Genomic DNA, 16,190 nt, shown 5'->3' on the forward strand with positions numbered 1-16,190 from the left:
TGCTGAGCTAAATCCCCAGCCCCTATTTTATTCTTTTTAATTCAATGTTCTATTTTGATTTTTTTTTTTTTTAACCAGGGATCAAACTCACAACCTTGTGCTTACCAGGCAGGTGCTTATGCCACTGAGCTAAATCCTTGACTCTTTGATTGGTTTTATTCTGTTTTCTTTGATTTTGTCTGATGGTATAAGCAATTTTGAAGTCAAGAGGTATACGGTAGCCATTGCTGATTTCTTATCCTGTTTTGAAATCTTGTATCATTTTCACTGTTTTGATTAGCTTGATTTTATTTTTTTTTTATTGGTACCTGGGATCCAACTCACGACCGCCTGCTTACAAGGCAGGTTCTTATGCCGCTGAGCTAAATCCCCAGGCCCTGGTTTTATTCTTTTTTTTTTTTGTCTTTTTCGTTTTTATCGGTACCAGGGATCGAACTAATGACTGCCTGCTTGCAAGGCAGGTGCTTATGCCGCTGAGCTAAATCCCCAGCCCCGGTTTTATTCTCTTTAAAATATCCTTTCACTTTGTTGTGATTGCCTTTATTATGTTTGGTTTTGTTTATTATGTCTGATGGTATGGACAACTATTTTGAAGAAAACAAGAGACATTATGGTAGCCATTGTTGATTTCCTATTATCTTGTTTTTTTTTTTTTTTTTTTTTTTTTGTCTTTTTTCATTTTTCATTTTTATCGGTACCAGGGATCGAACTCACGACCGCCTGCTTGCAAGGCAGGTGCTTATGCCGCTGAGCTAAATCCCCAGTCCCTTATTATCTTGTTTTGAAGTCTTGTGTCGCTTTCCTTGTTCTGTTCTAATTAGTTTATTCTGCTTTATTTTGGTTTTATTCTCTTTAAAATAATAAGAAAAGAGGCAAAAGTAATTAAATAGGATAATAATGTAAAGCAGACTAAGTCAGTACTTTTCAGTAATAACTCTCAATGTGAATGGTCTCAACTGCCTAATCAAAAGACAATGACAAACTAGAAGACTGGATGAAAAAATAAAAACCCAGATGGTATGCTCCATACAAGAAATTCAGTTACTTCCAAAAGAAATTCAAAGACTAAAATCAAAGTATGGAAAACAGTATCCATGCAGTGTGAGTCTGAAAACTACCTGGAATAGCTATCCTATTTTTTTTTTTTTTTCGTCTTTTTCCTTTTTATCGGTACCGGGGATCGAACTCACTACTGCCTGCTTGCAAGGCAGGCGCTTATGCTGCTGAGCTAAATCCCCAGCCCCCAATCCTATTTTTATACCAAGCCAAATCTGATCAGAAGAGACACAGAAAGTCACAAGATGGTTAAAACAATTCAATAGGAAGAGCTTAAAACTGTATACATGCACTGAACACCAGTGCACAGAACTTCTAAAAAATAGTGAACATAAAAGATCACTTAAACATCAACACAATTGATCTTGATACCTTCATAGGTAAATGGAGGCCATTTGAGACTACCCTCATAAGTGAAATAAGAATCATATTTATAAATGTGTCTCTAGTGTAAAAAGTAATAAGAACTGTAGGAGTAATAAAACCCAAAATGTGTAATTGCTATTATAAAAAAGAGAGGAAAAGAAAGTGCTGTAAAGGATATAACTCAATGTATAAGTGTGTAGGATTGATATTACTAAGTTTTTGTTGGATTGTTGAGCAGTAGTGTTTGCAGTCTCACTGGTTGAATGTCCACTTTGTATGCTTTAATTTTTCTTTCTCTTTAAATAAATTTTTTTAAAAAAATCAATGCAATTATAGCGGATGATCTTAATATGCCAGTCATCAATAGATCAATTCAATCAAACAAACAAAAAGTAAGTTAGTAAAAGCTATCACAGTTCAACAACTCTTTTGAACAGATGGACTTATCTATAAAATGTTCCACTCAATAACAGAATACACATTCTTCTCAGCAGCACATGGAACCTTCTCCAAAAGGAGCTATATCCTAGCTCATAAAACATGCTTAATACGAAAAAAACCCTGAAGTTATCCCATGCATGAGATCATAGTACACTGAAATTAGAAATCAGTGGCAAAAGAAACCAGACATTATACAAACACCTAGAGACTAAGCTGTACACTCTTGAATAGTCAATGGGTTGTAGAAATTAATAAAGTGAGATAGTACCTACAATCAAACAATGCAGAACAAGACACTAGAACCTATGAGACAATGAAAGTTTACTACCGTGAATGTCAACCTTGAAAAACAGACAGAGCCCAAATAAATACCCTAATGATGTATCTCAAGGCCCTAGAAAACAACAATCCAAACTTAAGGCTATACAAAGGAGGGAAATTAGATCAGAACAGATATTAATGACTAAATCTAAAAAAACAACACACACACAAAATCAATGAACTGAAAAGCTGGTTCTTCAAAAGAATAAGCAAAATATAATTATATAAAAAAGACCTATATGAATGCAATTACAAATTAAAAAGGTGAAATCACAAAGGAAACCACTTAAATCCAGAAGATGACTCAAAATCTGGAGGAACTTGAAGAAATGGATAAATTCCTAGACATAGGAATTACCAAAAAGGCGCAAAAAGATATAAAAACCTCAAACAGGCAATGAAATTGAAGCAATAATAATAAAAAAAAAAAGATGAAAAGCGCAGGACCCAATGTACACTGAATTCTATAAGAACTATAAGACCTAATACATATACTTCTCACTTTAATAAAATTGAAAGACAAGAGATACTTTGAAACTAATTCCTGGAAGCTAGCATAAAACCAAACTAGGACTCAACTGAAAAAACAAAACTATAGGCCAATCTCCTTAATGAACATAGACACAAATGTCCTCAACAAGATACAGGCAAACAGCAAATGACAAATCAAGATCATATATCATGACTAAGTCTTCCTTGTTACTGAGACAAAGTACCTAACACCGAAAGTCAAAGAAGGAAAGGTTTATTTACAGCACAGTTTGTAAAGGTTTCAGTCCATAGTTAACTCCATGGCAGGGTGGCATGGCAGATAGGCATTGCAGAGAAATAGTTCATGGCAGGCAGAAGATGGCCAAGTAAGCAAGAGAGAATCAATCACATATTTCAGATTCAGCCACCTCTAAAAAACTCTCACCATGAGGCTTTGGAGGGCTATCTAGACACTAGGCATAATACTGAGTAAGCTTTCTCCCAGGGATGCAAGGACAGTTCAACTTACGTAAAAGAATAAATGTTATATATTGTTTAAACGAAAACAAGGGGGGAAAATCATTTCAATAGATGCAAAAAAAAAAAAAAAGCCTGTGACAAAATCTGACATTTGTTCATTGTGAAAATCCCAAGGAAAATAGGTATATAGAAAGACTTTATTTCAACCTGATGACAGTGACTCATTACATATCTACTGCCAATGTCATTAAACGGGGAAAAATTGAGAGCTTTTCCTCTAAAACTATGAAATAGACAAGATGTCCACTATTGCCACTGCTATTCCATACAGTACTTGAAGTTTTAGCCAGAGCAATCAGGCAAGAAAAGTAAATAAAAACATGAGAAAAGTCAAACTATATTCTCAGATGAATGATCCTTTACATAGAAGATCCAAAAAAATTCCAGTGAAAGACTCCTAGAATAAAAGTTAAGCTATGTAACACAATATTGACACAAAAAGTGTGCTCATACACCAATAATGAATCCACCAAGAAGCAAATTAGGAAAATACCATTACAATAGCCTTTTTAAAAATTACATACTTAGTAATCAATCTAACAAAGTGAAAGAATTTTAGAATGAAAATTACATTACTTTGAAAAAAGAAATCAAAGATAGTTCCTGTTCCTGGATAGGCAGAATGGGCTTACCTCTGAAACTTTTTTTTTTTTTTTTTGTCTTTTTGAGACAGGGTCTCACTATGCAATTCAAGCTGACCTTGAACCTACTGTGTAGCCTAGACTGGTCTCAAACTTGCAATGATCCTCCTGCCTCAGCCTCCCGAGTGCTGGGATTTCAGGCATGCACTACCATACCTGGCTGAAACTAATAGATTTGATACAATATTAATTAAAATACCAACCATATTTCCCACAAAGCTAGAAAAAACAATCCTGAAATTCATATGGAACCAGAAAAGACCAGAATAGCAGAACTCTGGGCAAGAAGCAGAAGGCAGGGGCTGGGGATTTAGCTCAGTGGCATAAGCGCCTGCCTTGCAAGCAGGCAGTCGTGGGTTCGATCCCCGGTACCGATAAAAAGGAATAAGACAAAAAAAAAAAAAAAGTAGCAAAAGGCATCACAAAATGCCAATGTTTCATTCACTTTGACATAGTTGTTTCACCTAAGAATCACCTAAGAATGGCCAGGAGACAGTTAATGTTGGAAATATTGGTGAGGAGTAGGGTATGCGTGATCCTCTCCTAGCATGAGAACTCCTAGGCTCATGAAGGTAATGCTTTTCCTTGGTTGTCCCTCCTCACAATATGGGAACGTTTTATTGTACTTTCGCAAATTGGTATGATTTTACAGTTGGGAGCTATTTGGCACATTCATATAGCAAACAGCTATGAAAGCAGTCATGAATCATAACTACTTGTGTTCACTTTAACATGGACCTCGGCCCATCGTCATTTTAATCTAAGCTTTACAAAGTTCTGAGGTGTTCTGCATTGGGAGAAGAAAAGTCCCATGAGATAGAAGGAACAAAGCAGATGTTCCACTATTAACCTACCTTCTAGTAATGCTTTTCCCTTAAAAAAATTAGTTTTTACTTATCTAGTTTTCATTTTTTTCCCTCTAATTGAAATGGGATGCACAATTCAGTTTCAGATCTACCCACAGTGTAGTGTAGCTAGTAGGAAAATGTTAAGGGTGTTAGGTGCACTAAAGCTGGGAAAAGTAGGTGGGGCCATTCCTACAAGTCTTGCCAGTCACCACTAAGGATTCTGGGTCTTCAGCCTGCATGGGATGGGAAGGCATTGAAATGGTCGAGGGATGTGACTTTGATGCAGGGTGAAGTACAGGTGGGGAGAGAGAATGTAGAATAGAAGCCTTCTATGGAAGAACAGGTCAGAATTGCATGATGGAGAAGAGGTGGTGAGATATATGAAGATAAAATTTATAGGATAAAAATTACAAATTCTGATACAATCAATAGAATCTGATAGAAGCAGTAGGTCAAAGTAAGGCCTATTTTACCTATTTTTTCCCCAGAATGAGACCTCTTATAAATGTAGATTACAGGTAACAGCACTGGTTGCTACTAGTTTTCCTTAGTCAAACACATTCTCTGCTTAAAAAAAGATTTAAATGTTGGTTAGAAAGGTTCAATCAGACTAGGATTTAGCTCAGTGGCGTTAAGTGCCTGTGCCTGGGAAGTGCAAGATAATGAGTTCAATTCCCAGTACCCCCCCCCCCCAAAGTCCAACCATCTAGAAATAAACCTTAACAGTGATCCTTAACAGATGACTACGTGGTAGTACTGAATTTGTAGCCTTAAGATTTTTAATCATTTTAACAAGACATCTTAGGCATTTGTAGCGCTACTGTAACTAAAACATTTTATCTCATGTTCTACAAAAGTTCTGAATTTTTATGATCTTACAGCTTTCAGAGTTAAACAGGACCTTAGGGGTGCTTTCAATCCATTTTTTTTACAGATAAAGAATAGGCTCAAGAGCTGCTGAGTTATGAACCCCACTGCAATCTGACTAGTTCAAGCAACTCTCACCTTCTAGGCAGACCTTTTCATTGTAATTTCCGAGCTTGAATTCCTCCAGTAAAATGGAGATAACATCTCTCATAGAAAGGTTGTGGATTAACCCACAAAAACTATTGGTAAGTGCTCGGATTATATCACAAGTTACCTAACAAGGGTTAGCTACTATCACTGGTTGTAGGGACAAAAGCCCAATTTTGAAACACCAAAAAGATCCAGACACAAACTTCAAGCACAGGACTATAATTTAAACTCAGCAAAAAAGCAAGCAGGCCTCATAAGAACCCTAAAATTTCAGTTGCCGCTCCAGCTACATTGTGACTGAGACATTTTTCACACAGAAATCTATCTTATGCAATGTTAAATATGATGAAATTTCTTTTGGCACTGTACAGGTGTGGAGAGACCTGCAGCTACAAAGTTCTGGCCTGCAGTCAGGACTATACTATCTGGAGCTGGCTTGGTCTGACCAACCTGGGACCCCTGGCTTTTCTTAGGATCCCCATACTGCTCTGCTGCAGGAGTAAAGGATCAAAGCATGGTTAGAAAAGCAGCACAAGTGTTTTCTTAGCGCAGGCAAAAAGGTAGCAAGTGTGACTACTGCTCTTCACTTTAAATCATGTAAAAGCTGACACAAGGCAGTCAGCTGCACCAGTTTTTATACCTACTTAAGAAATCAAAGTCACATGTGGTGGCACATACCTATTTCAGCACACTAGGAGGCTGAGGCAGGATTATAAATTCTAGCCCAGCTTGGACGATTTAGTGAAACCATGCCTCAAAATAAAAAAGGTATAGCTCAGTGTCCTGGTTTGTCATTAGTTAAGAAAAGCAAAAAATGCCTCCACCAAGAGAGTGAGCCAGAGGTACAAATCTAACATCAGCATAAATGTTTAGTCCCAATCATCTAGCTGCTTACACTTTCTTCTTAGGTGTAGGCAAGTAAAAAAAGAGGCAGTAAGACCAGGAACTCATGCTAAGTGTACAGCATGATCCCAGCTGCAGCCTGCATATCCGTGTAGGTCTGCTTCCTGCCACATGCTGCACCTACATAAACTGGACTGGGAGGGTAACCATTTCATTATGTTCCTGCTCTGTGTACCCATCATACCCGCCCTCCAAAGCTGAACAGAGGGTTGCCTGACGCTTAGATAGGTTATGTTGTTTCCACTTTATTGCTCAAGCATGGGACTTGAGGAGCACCTGGACCTTCAGCAACGTGCAAAGAGGCTGGGGGGAGGAGGGGGGTCACTACCTAGGCAAGAAGAAAAACTGACAGGAAGGGAAAAACACTAGGGGTGGTAGTTGGAGAACAAAGGTGGCCATCAAGACACACAAGTTATGTCACCCACACCATCTAGGATGAGGAAGGGAACAGAAAGGTAATGGGCATAGCAGTGGTTTTCCCACACCCCTAGCACCACAGGAGGCCATGTATTTGCCAATGGACTGTAGAAAGGATGAGGACAATGGCTGCCTGGAACTCTCCTTTTCTGCCCTGGTCTCACATCAGATCCCATCCCTATCACTTACCTCTTCTATCATTTGAAAAGCTGACTTAATAGAGGGAACAAAATAAATTAACATTCTCATGACTATGTGTGGATGGACCTATGTTCATGTATAATGGGGGAACAGGTAATGATACCACCTAAGACTATCCCCCACTTCAACATCCCCCCCTTTCCCCCAAAGCCATCATCCAACAGGTAGAAAAATAAAGTCTAATTCACTCAAAATTCTTCAGTTTTTACAAAATTAACAGTAGAGTAGGGAAGGGAGCAGGGAGGCAGGCAGCTGCATGGAGTTGGGCTGTGAAGGCTATGCTTCTGCCTCCACCTGAGGCTGGCTTCCTGAAACATCATTCTTCTGCTCATCCTTCATTTCTGTGTCAATGTGATGGTCTCCTGTGGCTAGCTCTGCCTTGGCCTGTAAGGATGAGGGAGAGCAAGGTGCTGAATTCTCAAGTAAAAACCACACAGTCTCTAACAGAAATAAGTAAACTTAACAATTCTTTTAGAACTGTCATAAAGATGTACCTGTAAAAGTTCAAATCATGAATTTCCAAGGCCATTCATTTGCAATATGGTTTATAACTACGCTCATCCATCATGGCAGCATCTATTACATGTGACTGGTTCCAATCAATGTTTTGAGGTAGGGTCTCACTATCTAACACAGGTGATCTCAAATGCACTATTCAACCCAGACTGGCTTCAGAATGTATAATCCTTGTATTTTATCCTCCTGAATGCTGGAAATACAGGCACATTATCAACTTCAAATCAATCTGTTGTTAAGTGTAAGACATGCACTGGATTTTAAAGACTTACTCTAAAAATACACAAGTGGACTAGACTTACTGTAATAATATTAATTTTTTGGGTTGTACTGGGAATTGAACTCAAGGCCTTTATACTGAGGTAGATACATCTCCAGTCATTTAGCAATGGTCTTGCTAAATCATCTAGGCTAAGTTCAAACTTTGTGATCCTCCTGCCAGACTCCCACAGTACTGGGATTATTTATAGGTGTGCCACCACACCTTACTCATTGATCAAATTTTAAGAAATTATATACTGCAGCTGGGTGTAATGGTGGACACATGTACTCTCCATTACTGCTAAAAACGAAACACACATAAAATCACTAACGTTTTAGAGATATCAAACATACCTTTTTGTTAACTGAAATGTTATTAGTTCCACCTATTTATTCTTACCTTTTAAAACATGGTGACTACTAGAAAACTCTAATAAGTAGTTTACATTTTATTTCTGTTGGACTGTATTATTTAACCTACATAGAACTCTAAGAAGTAACAAACGGATTAAATAAGATCTGGTATTTCCATACAGTGGAATAGTACATATACATAAGGGAAAATGTAAAAGCTCTTTTAAACATTGATGTAAAGTAAGCATCTAGTCATTATGTGAAAAACACAGTATGGGAATTATGAGCATGTTGCCCTAGAAGCCTCATTAATGTGTGAATCTTATGTATGAAGGCATTAGAGTGGAATGACAGGTACCGGGGAAGAATCCTGTTTTAGAGAAAGGCAGATTTTTTTACATATACTCTTTCTAGCACTTTGTTTTTGTGTTAAACGGGAATGAACTCATTTCGCATTTTTAATTTTGAGATGGAGTATTATTAAGTAAGTTGCCCAGGCTGAGATCAAACTTCTGATCCTCCTGCAACACTTATACCTAACTATGTATTAATTATTCAACCCCTTCTCCCTTTGGCTGGGACGTATTTCAGTGGTACAGTGGAGGCTCAGCATGCTTGAGGCCCAGAGTTCAATCTCTGGATACTCCTCGCCAAGCATTTTTAGCTTTTCAGAATCTACAGGCAAAAAGCAAGACATGATGTTATACATCTGCAATCCCAGCACTCGAGAGGTTAAGGCAGGAAATTCGTCCATTTGAGACCAGCCTGGAATACACAGCACTCAGAAAAAAAGATCCCAGGCACTGAAGAGAAAACAGCAAGAGGAGCCAACTACTGACTCCTCAGGTGTGTGGATAGGTCCAACCCTGCTCACAAAAGTAAAATGGTTCCATCAGCAGGAGTCCTTACTGAGGGAACACACGTGTTCCTTCTTTTGAGAAGACAACAAGTCTAGTTTCCAGAACTGGCACAATCAGTTCATACCAGCTGGGCTGAGAAGCAGGATAAGAAACCCCTTTTTCTGTTCACTCCAGTCATGCCCCATCCAATCCTCACCTTGTTCTCCTCCTCAGCCAGTCTCTCAAACATGTTAGCATAGAGTTTCTTCTCTCGTGCAAGTTGCTTGCGGATCCGCTGCTGGCAAATAGCCAGCTGGGTCTTGGCTGCTTTATTGCTGGGGTAGAGTTGCAGGACCTTCTGGAAGTCAGCCCGTGCTAGGTCAAAGTCATTCACGGCCAGATGGGCCTCTCCTCGGCGGAAGAGGCCCTTCTCATTGTTGTTGTCCAGTTCCAGGGCCTGAGAATGCAGAAAGAAAGTGGCAGAGCAAGACTTCAGGTCCAATAGCTTACCTGGCCTCGAGGGTGAGGGTGGGTGGGTATGTTTCACAAGGACTGCTAAGTAAGATGAGAAATGGCTGGTAACACTCCAGAATAAAGCTTGGGGAATTACACGCAAAACATCCAGGGTAAGAGGAAACTCATTTAGTCTAAGAAGAATGGGAAGACACTGCATTTTGGATGAAAGGAGGACCTCTAAATTTCCATTATTTTTAGAGGAATGTAGATGAAAATGAGGAAGCAGTCAAGAACCGCAAAAGAAGAAAACTATTCCTATGCAGTGCTTTCTGCTTCTACTTCTGTGCCAACTGCTCCACACCACAAAGTCAAAGTGTTTGCTAGGGCTCCTACCAATATACCCCATATTCCCACCCTAGTCACTAGGGCAAGACTTAGGCACTGGCAAGCTCACCTAGTCCTGCTTGTGAATGTCATCTCTGTGCCCTCAAAAGATAACTCACCTTGTTACAGCTTTCGATGGCAGCAGAGAAGGCCTGCAGCTTCAGATGACACATGGCCAGATTCAGGTGGGAGGCCAGGCGAAGGGCCTGTGCCTTCTGTGCTTCCTCCTCAGAAAAACTTGACTCATATTCCAGCCAGGACACAATCTTCTTGTACTGCAGCGAAGCCTGTTTGTACTTGCCTTCCTAGAATGGAGGCAGATTTAGATGCCTAGTGATATTAGGTTGCTATACCCAGTAAACAGTGAATGACCTGTGGCCATGACTCCTCTCTTGACCCCTTCCTTTTCCTGTCAGTATCAGGGGGCTTAGAGATATAGTAGGTAAAGACTGCAGGGAAAGGGCTGACCCACCACAACCCTCACTGGGGGAGTCCTGTGACTGTTGGCTCACCTTAAAGTACACAGTGCCTTGCTCTTTCACTATGGTGCTCTGCTCCAGCTTTTCCTCGGAATTCATCTCCCAAGACTCCTTAGCCTGCCATATCCCAGGGGTGAGACAAAGTGATCAGTCTTCTACAGTAACAGGCAGGGCAGAACTTAATCCAGAGGAAGAAAGCCTTGACCAAACTTACCTTCTCAAAACCCTTGAGGTGTATCTCGTATTTCAGCTGAGCATTTGGTGGGATGTGGAACTTCTCCTTTCCAACATTGCCAAAACCATAGCTGCAGGAGTGAAGAAAACTTACGGGTCATCTTGGCAGCCCTTAACCTGACTCAGGCTGAAAAGGCTTCCTGTTCATTTCCAGAAAAGAACTTTCCTATCTCTTGATAACTGATTCAAATGTTTCCTGTTTGGCAAAATCTTCTCTAATCTCCTTACACAATTAGGTGGGTCCTATAGCATTTTGTATATTCTTTTCATAATTCTTGATCACATGATAATGTGGTTACTAGCTTAAATGGGTACTTCAATGAACTATGAGTTACTAGAAGACGAAAAAGATGTTCTGTTACTTTTGAACCTCTGGTGACTTGCAGCAGTGTGTCTGCCACATCGTGGAAACGTCTCAATAAAGGATGTCACTTGTCAAATCAGGGCCTTTCCTCAATATGTGAACTATGGCAAGGCATCTTTCCTTTCTGAGCTCTAGCGCACGATACTGTTTCCTTTCTTAACACCACAATTTTTCATCTCCTGACTTCAGTGAGAATGCCTCAACCCTTGAACCTACTTCCAGTCTGGAAGGATCATGGCCCTCTCCTCTAACCTGAAGCCTACATTACTGGCCACTTTCTGGTGGCAGCTAGAAATCTTAATGTTGGCATAAGACAGCAAGACTAGACTTTCATCCACAAAAATGTGCGGGCTAGGGATTTAATTCAGTGGCACAATGCCTGTCTGACAAGTGTGAGATGCTAAATTTGATTCCCAGTAACCCTCCCCCAAAATGTGGACAACTGTAGCCATACCTCTAATTAGAACAAAGGGGTAATAATGTTCTAAATCTGGTGCTCCAAGAATTGCAGCAAACATACAAAGGGGAATGAACATAAATGGCCAGTTACATAACTCACCAGGGACACTCAAGAACTCTGACCTTGGTCTGCCTACCTGGTTAGCAAACTGTCTGTGGCTCACCTGGGCTTGAGGTATACAATGGAACGTTCTCCTTTCTCCATGCGCTGAATGGCCTTCTCTATCCCACAGGGAATATCCAGACTCTCTGCAGCGCCAACCTCAAAGCGGAGCTCCCGCTGGTCAAAGAGCTGGTCCTTGTAGTACCCTTCCAGTGAGACTGGCATAAAGAGAGGCAATGTATCAGGAGTCTAAGAGGGCAGTACACTGAGAAAGGACGAGATCAGCCTACCTACATTTCCCCATCACTTCCTGTCCTCACAATATCCCTGTCATGTTTTCAGAACTGGAGGCATGTTAAGAGTTTGCTCCAATACCTTGGTTTATGGATAAAAAACAACAAACTCAGAAAAAGGAAATGACTTGCCTAAAGCCAAGTAGGATCTAAGTGTAAGAACCACAACTGCCTTGCAAGCAGGCAGTCGTGAGTTCGATCCCCAGTACCGATAAAAAGGAAAAAGACAAAAAAAAAAAAAAAAAAAAAGAAAAGAACCACAACTCAAAATGAAGACTTCTTTCCATACTATCTCACCTTCCACAATAGCGCCATCATTAGGCCTGGAGTAGCCTTCACCCCGTGTCCGTATTCTTCGGATGATTCCACCGTCTTCATCGTCAGTCAGGTCCTCTCCCTTAAACTCAAACAACTCCACCTGTGTGTGGGACAATCATAAGGTGACCAATGGCTTCCTGCACTAACTCAGCAATTTCCTAGAGCAGAGTCTCTAGTAACTGTCAGAACAGATCTTTCCATGGGACAGTTACACTAGGAGTTATGGTGGCACTTGACTCTGTCAAGTTCTTGGGAGCTAGACTTCCACTTTGGCATTGCATGCAGGTCATACAGACTTTGGGCCAGCTTCAGAATAATCTATGTGTAACACAGGAAATCCAATGTGGTAGGCCTCATAAAGGACCTAGCATTTCTCAGCAGTCTTTCTGAATATTCTCTTTACACCCACTGGCTTACCATTTCCAGACCCAATAGGATCAGTGCTATCTCCTCAGGGAAGTCTTTTTTCCATCTGTGACCTATGGGAAGGTATCTCCTTCCTGAGCCCTAAAAGCACCAATATTCAGTGTGTTCTTTAGAACAACACACATTCTCTCTCCTAGCTTCTTTAAGAAAAATGCCTCAACCTCTGTCTTTTATTCCATTTGGATGGACTTCACAGCCCCCTTTCAACTGAAGCTTCCATTACTGGCCACTTTCTGGTAGCAGCAGAGCCAGCTGCCCTCTCTAGGTCTTCTAGGGCCAGGCCCTCAGCCTTGGCAACATTGTCTCCAAGAGGCAGGAAGGGCTGGAGGGCAGCCAGCCACTAGGCTGAGATAAAGCCTGGCTCTCTGCCTGGGTCTTTATGGCTGGACACTCACCTCAAACACCAGTGTGGCATTGGGAGGTATGTTTGGAGGACTGCCTGCTGCACCATAGGCATACTCTGGTTTGCAGGTGATGCGGCACACCTCCCCCACCTTCATGGTAGCCACGGCAATATCCCAAGCCTTGATGACTTCCCCTGTAGGTAGAGGAAAACAGGACTCCCTTAGCAGGGGTCTAACTGACTCCAAACAATGTTCTTAAAGAGTTACTATAATGTACCCAACAGGAAGCTAAACACCTTTTAGAAATGGGACAAGAAGTTTTTATCAAATGCTATCAAGTCTCAGAATTCTATGTATTGTGATCCATCTTTCTTGGAACTCAGTGCTATTAGGCACACAATTTCTGCTTGTGGCAATTTCTATCCCCTTCAAAGCCTATCCCACCAGCCCAGTGACCATGCCTACCTTTTCCCAAGTCAAAGGAGAACTTTTCCTTGCGGTCCAGACTGGAGTCAAACTTTGTGCCATCTAATAGCCAGCCAGTGTAGTGGACAAAGACTCGGTCCCCAGTCATGGGTGTCTCTGTGCCTGTACCCTCTCTCTTGATGACCTGGGAAGGAGGATAAGATGAATACCCAAGCACCAACGCGGAAGGAAAGGTGCTGGAAACTGCCTGTAAGCTTCCTACAAGAACCTAATCGTTCCTGTCTGGTCTTCTGTGCCTCCCATATGCAGATTCAAGGGACCAATCACCAAGTCTTTCTGATATTACTAGTGTGGCTAAGGAATCACTTCCCCATTTTTTATGGTGCTGGGACTCGAACCCAGGGCCTCGTGCATGCTAGGCAAGCACTTATCACTAGAGCTATATCCTCAGCCTTTCTAAGTTGGGGAAATAGGGTTTCACTAATGCCCCAGCTGGTCTCAAATTTATGTCTCAGTATCCCAAATAGCTGGGATTACAGACATAAGCCACTACACTCCATCCCCTTATCTTTCTTAAAGTGCATCAAGACTCTGAAAAATTGGAGACAATCTGAATTCAAGTTTTTGCTTATGATTCAAGACAAACATTAACTCTTTGGACCTTCACTGTAAAGTAATGACGGGTAATCCCTATCTCCGTAAGTTTTTAAGACAAAACCAACAAAAAATTGAATGAAAACTTATGGTCACTAGTAGCAGTGGGGAAAGTCTTTATACATTTCTTCATTTCTCCTAAATGCCAGCGATCAGGTCTAACTAAGTCTATTTGGATAAAGTGAAAATGACAGCAATACAAACTAAAGAGAACAGAGCATTTCCAAACTGGGAAAAGGAAAAGCTCAGTTACGGATAAGCACAGCTCTTCATCAGGTCTCTGGATTCTGCTCAAGATATGAGTTTTCCTGCCTGGCAGGCTGAGTACTTTATTTCAGTGAAGCACACGCTCGATTTCTTTTCTTTATCACTTACAAAAAGTGACTGTATAGGAGTCCTGGTGAGCATGTGGTTACCCTCTAAGGGAATCTTCCAAGACTGAATATACAGGTACCACCAGGAGTTAAGTACTAAAAGACATGGGATGGAGAATCAAAGGAAAAATGATCCTTCTTGGAACCATAATCTTGGAGAAAACAGCAAGCTAGAGGGGGAAGCAGAAGCCACGTGCTCATGGGGCTCACAGGAGAGCAGCTGGGCAGGGGCCACAAGCACCTGAGGCAAAACCAAATGCATTCCCAAACCTCATAAATACGCCTGAGGTCTTCAGCTTTGCACAAGCCACCTTCGTGCAGTGGCAAACCACAGGGAGGAATAATGGATGCCAGAGCTTGCAATGCGGGATAGGATTTCATCGTGCTGAACTCCTGGCAGAACCTTCCTCGAACCACAGCCAGTAGTCCTGACCCGAATCCAGAAACATCCCTCCCCTGGCCCCCGAGGCTGTTGGTAGTTAGGCGGTTCCTGAGTAGAGTGCTCCAAAGCAAAGGGTTCCTTCCCGCCCTGCACCCTGAGGCCCCAACCCTGGAAAGCTGCGCGGGGAGGGGGGGGGACTACGGGGGTTGGGGGGGAGACTACAGGTCCCGGCATGCACTGCCGCAGCTCCCCGGGAATGAGGGGCACAGCATGGCGGAGCCGGCTACCTCCCTGGGTCCGGTTGTTGGGGAAGGGGGTCCGGGCGTTGGGGAAGGGGCCCTGGAGTGAAGTGGCCTTTTCTCTTGGCCAGGCCCTACGGCCCAGGAGCGCACAAGAGCTCCGGGCCTGAACTAGATCCCAGGAGCCGCTTCCCTTCCAGCCAATGTTCAAGTCCCAGGTGGGCGGCCCCGGGACTTCCTGGCGCAGCCCGATCGGGGCGGCGACGCGCAAGACAGGCCTGGCCCGGTGTGCGCCCGCCGTGGTCCTGGTGACCGTCCCTCTCCGCTCCAAACACGCCAGAGATTCGGTCCCGGGCTCCCGGAGCCTCGAGCCGGCCACGCCGCGAGCCCTCACCTTCAGCACGCCCTCGTCCTGTTTGGGGCTGATGTCCACTCCCTCCAGCGGCAGCGGCGCCGACTGCGCCCCGCTCTCGGTCGCCTTCATCTCCTCTGCGGTCATCGCCACTCGCCGCGCGGGAGTCTGTGGGCCTGAGCTGCCTCGACGCTAGGTCTCCGCAGGCTGAGGAGCTGAGCAGCAGCGTCCACACACAGCGGACCACGCTGGCGCACCTCGCGGCCGGTTCAGCCCGCGGAGAGTCCGGCGGCGCAGGGGCGGTCGGAGCGGCGGGCCGCGATTGGTCCCACCCTCGGAGGGGCGGGGCTGGCGGAGCCTCGAGGGGCCGGGGCGGGCGCAGAAGTTTCTAGAGCTGGTGACCCGGTTAGGGCCGGGGTGCTCAAGGCGGCCTCGAAACGCCCCCCCCCCCGCGGTGCGTCCCGCCCACCGGCTGCCCACTCCCAGACTCCCGGGATCCTGCCGGACCCTGGGCGCCGCCTCCCCCTCCCCCACGGCTCCTCCCTCGCCCGCTTTCGCTGGCCCAGACGCTTCTAGATCCTTCTGGATCGCAGACGCTCCCCGGGCACCCGCCGCCGTCCGCACTTCACCTGCACGGGAGCCGCAGCGCGCTGAGCTGCAGCGAGCCGGGCGGAGGTGAATGACTGCGCCCGCCGCGCACGGCGACGCAGG

The 16,190-nt window shown here is 43.3% G+C and overlaps 1 protein-coding gene across 1 annotated transcript; it reads right to left on the reverse strand.

The window, feature by feature from the left end:
- Positions 1-6,829: 6,829 nt before the first annotated feature.
- Fkbp4 (FKBP prolyl isomerase 4) lies at positions 6,830-15,801 on the reverse strand. Its single transcript, XM_003463183.5, has 10 exons — positions 15,522-15,801; positions 13,518-13,662; positions 13,104-13,246; positions 12,262-12,382; positions 11,733-11,889; positions 10,726-10,816; positions 10,545-10,628; positions 10,152-10,337; positions 9,410-9,649; positions 6,830-7,606 (listed from the first exon to the last, which is right to left on the reverse strand). The coding sequence occupies exons 1-10, from the start codon at positions 15,624-15,626 to the stop codon at positions 7,499-7,501; spliced, it is 1,380 nt and encodes a 459-aa protein (XP_003463231.2). The 5' UTR covers positions 15,627-15,801; the 3' UTR covers positions 6,830-7,498.
- Between the last annotated feature and the right edge of the window lie 389 nt (positions 15,802-16,190).

Source organism: Cavia porcellus, unplaced genomic scaffold (assembly GCF_034190915.1).
Source record: "Cavia porcellus strain 051 isolate PalLab524CR breed Dunkin Hartley unplaced genomic scaffold, mCavPor4.1 scaffold_27, whole genome shotgun sequence".
Taxonomy (NCBI): Eukaryota; Metazoa; Chordata; class Mammalia; order Rodentia; family Caviidae; genus Cavia; species Cavia porcellus.

Bases quoted from the DNA above. Each gene is read 5' to 3' on its own strand.
- Fkbp4 (XM_003463183.5), bottom strand. From the start codon at position 15,626: ATGACCGCAGAGGAGATGAAGGCGACCGAGAGCGGGGCGCAGTCGGCG. The intron at 13,663-15,521 runs GTGAGGGCTCGC...CCTCCTTCCCAG, and splicing joins AGGACGAGGGCGTGCTGAAG to GTCATCAAGAGAGAGGGTAC. The intron at 13,247-13,517 runs GTAGGCATGGTC...CTCTACCTACAG, and splicing joins CTCCTTTGACTTGGGAAAAG to GGGAAGTCATCAAGGCTTGG.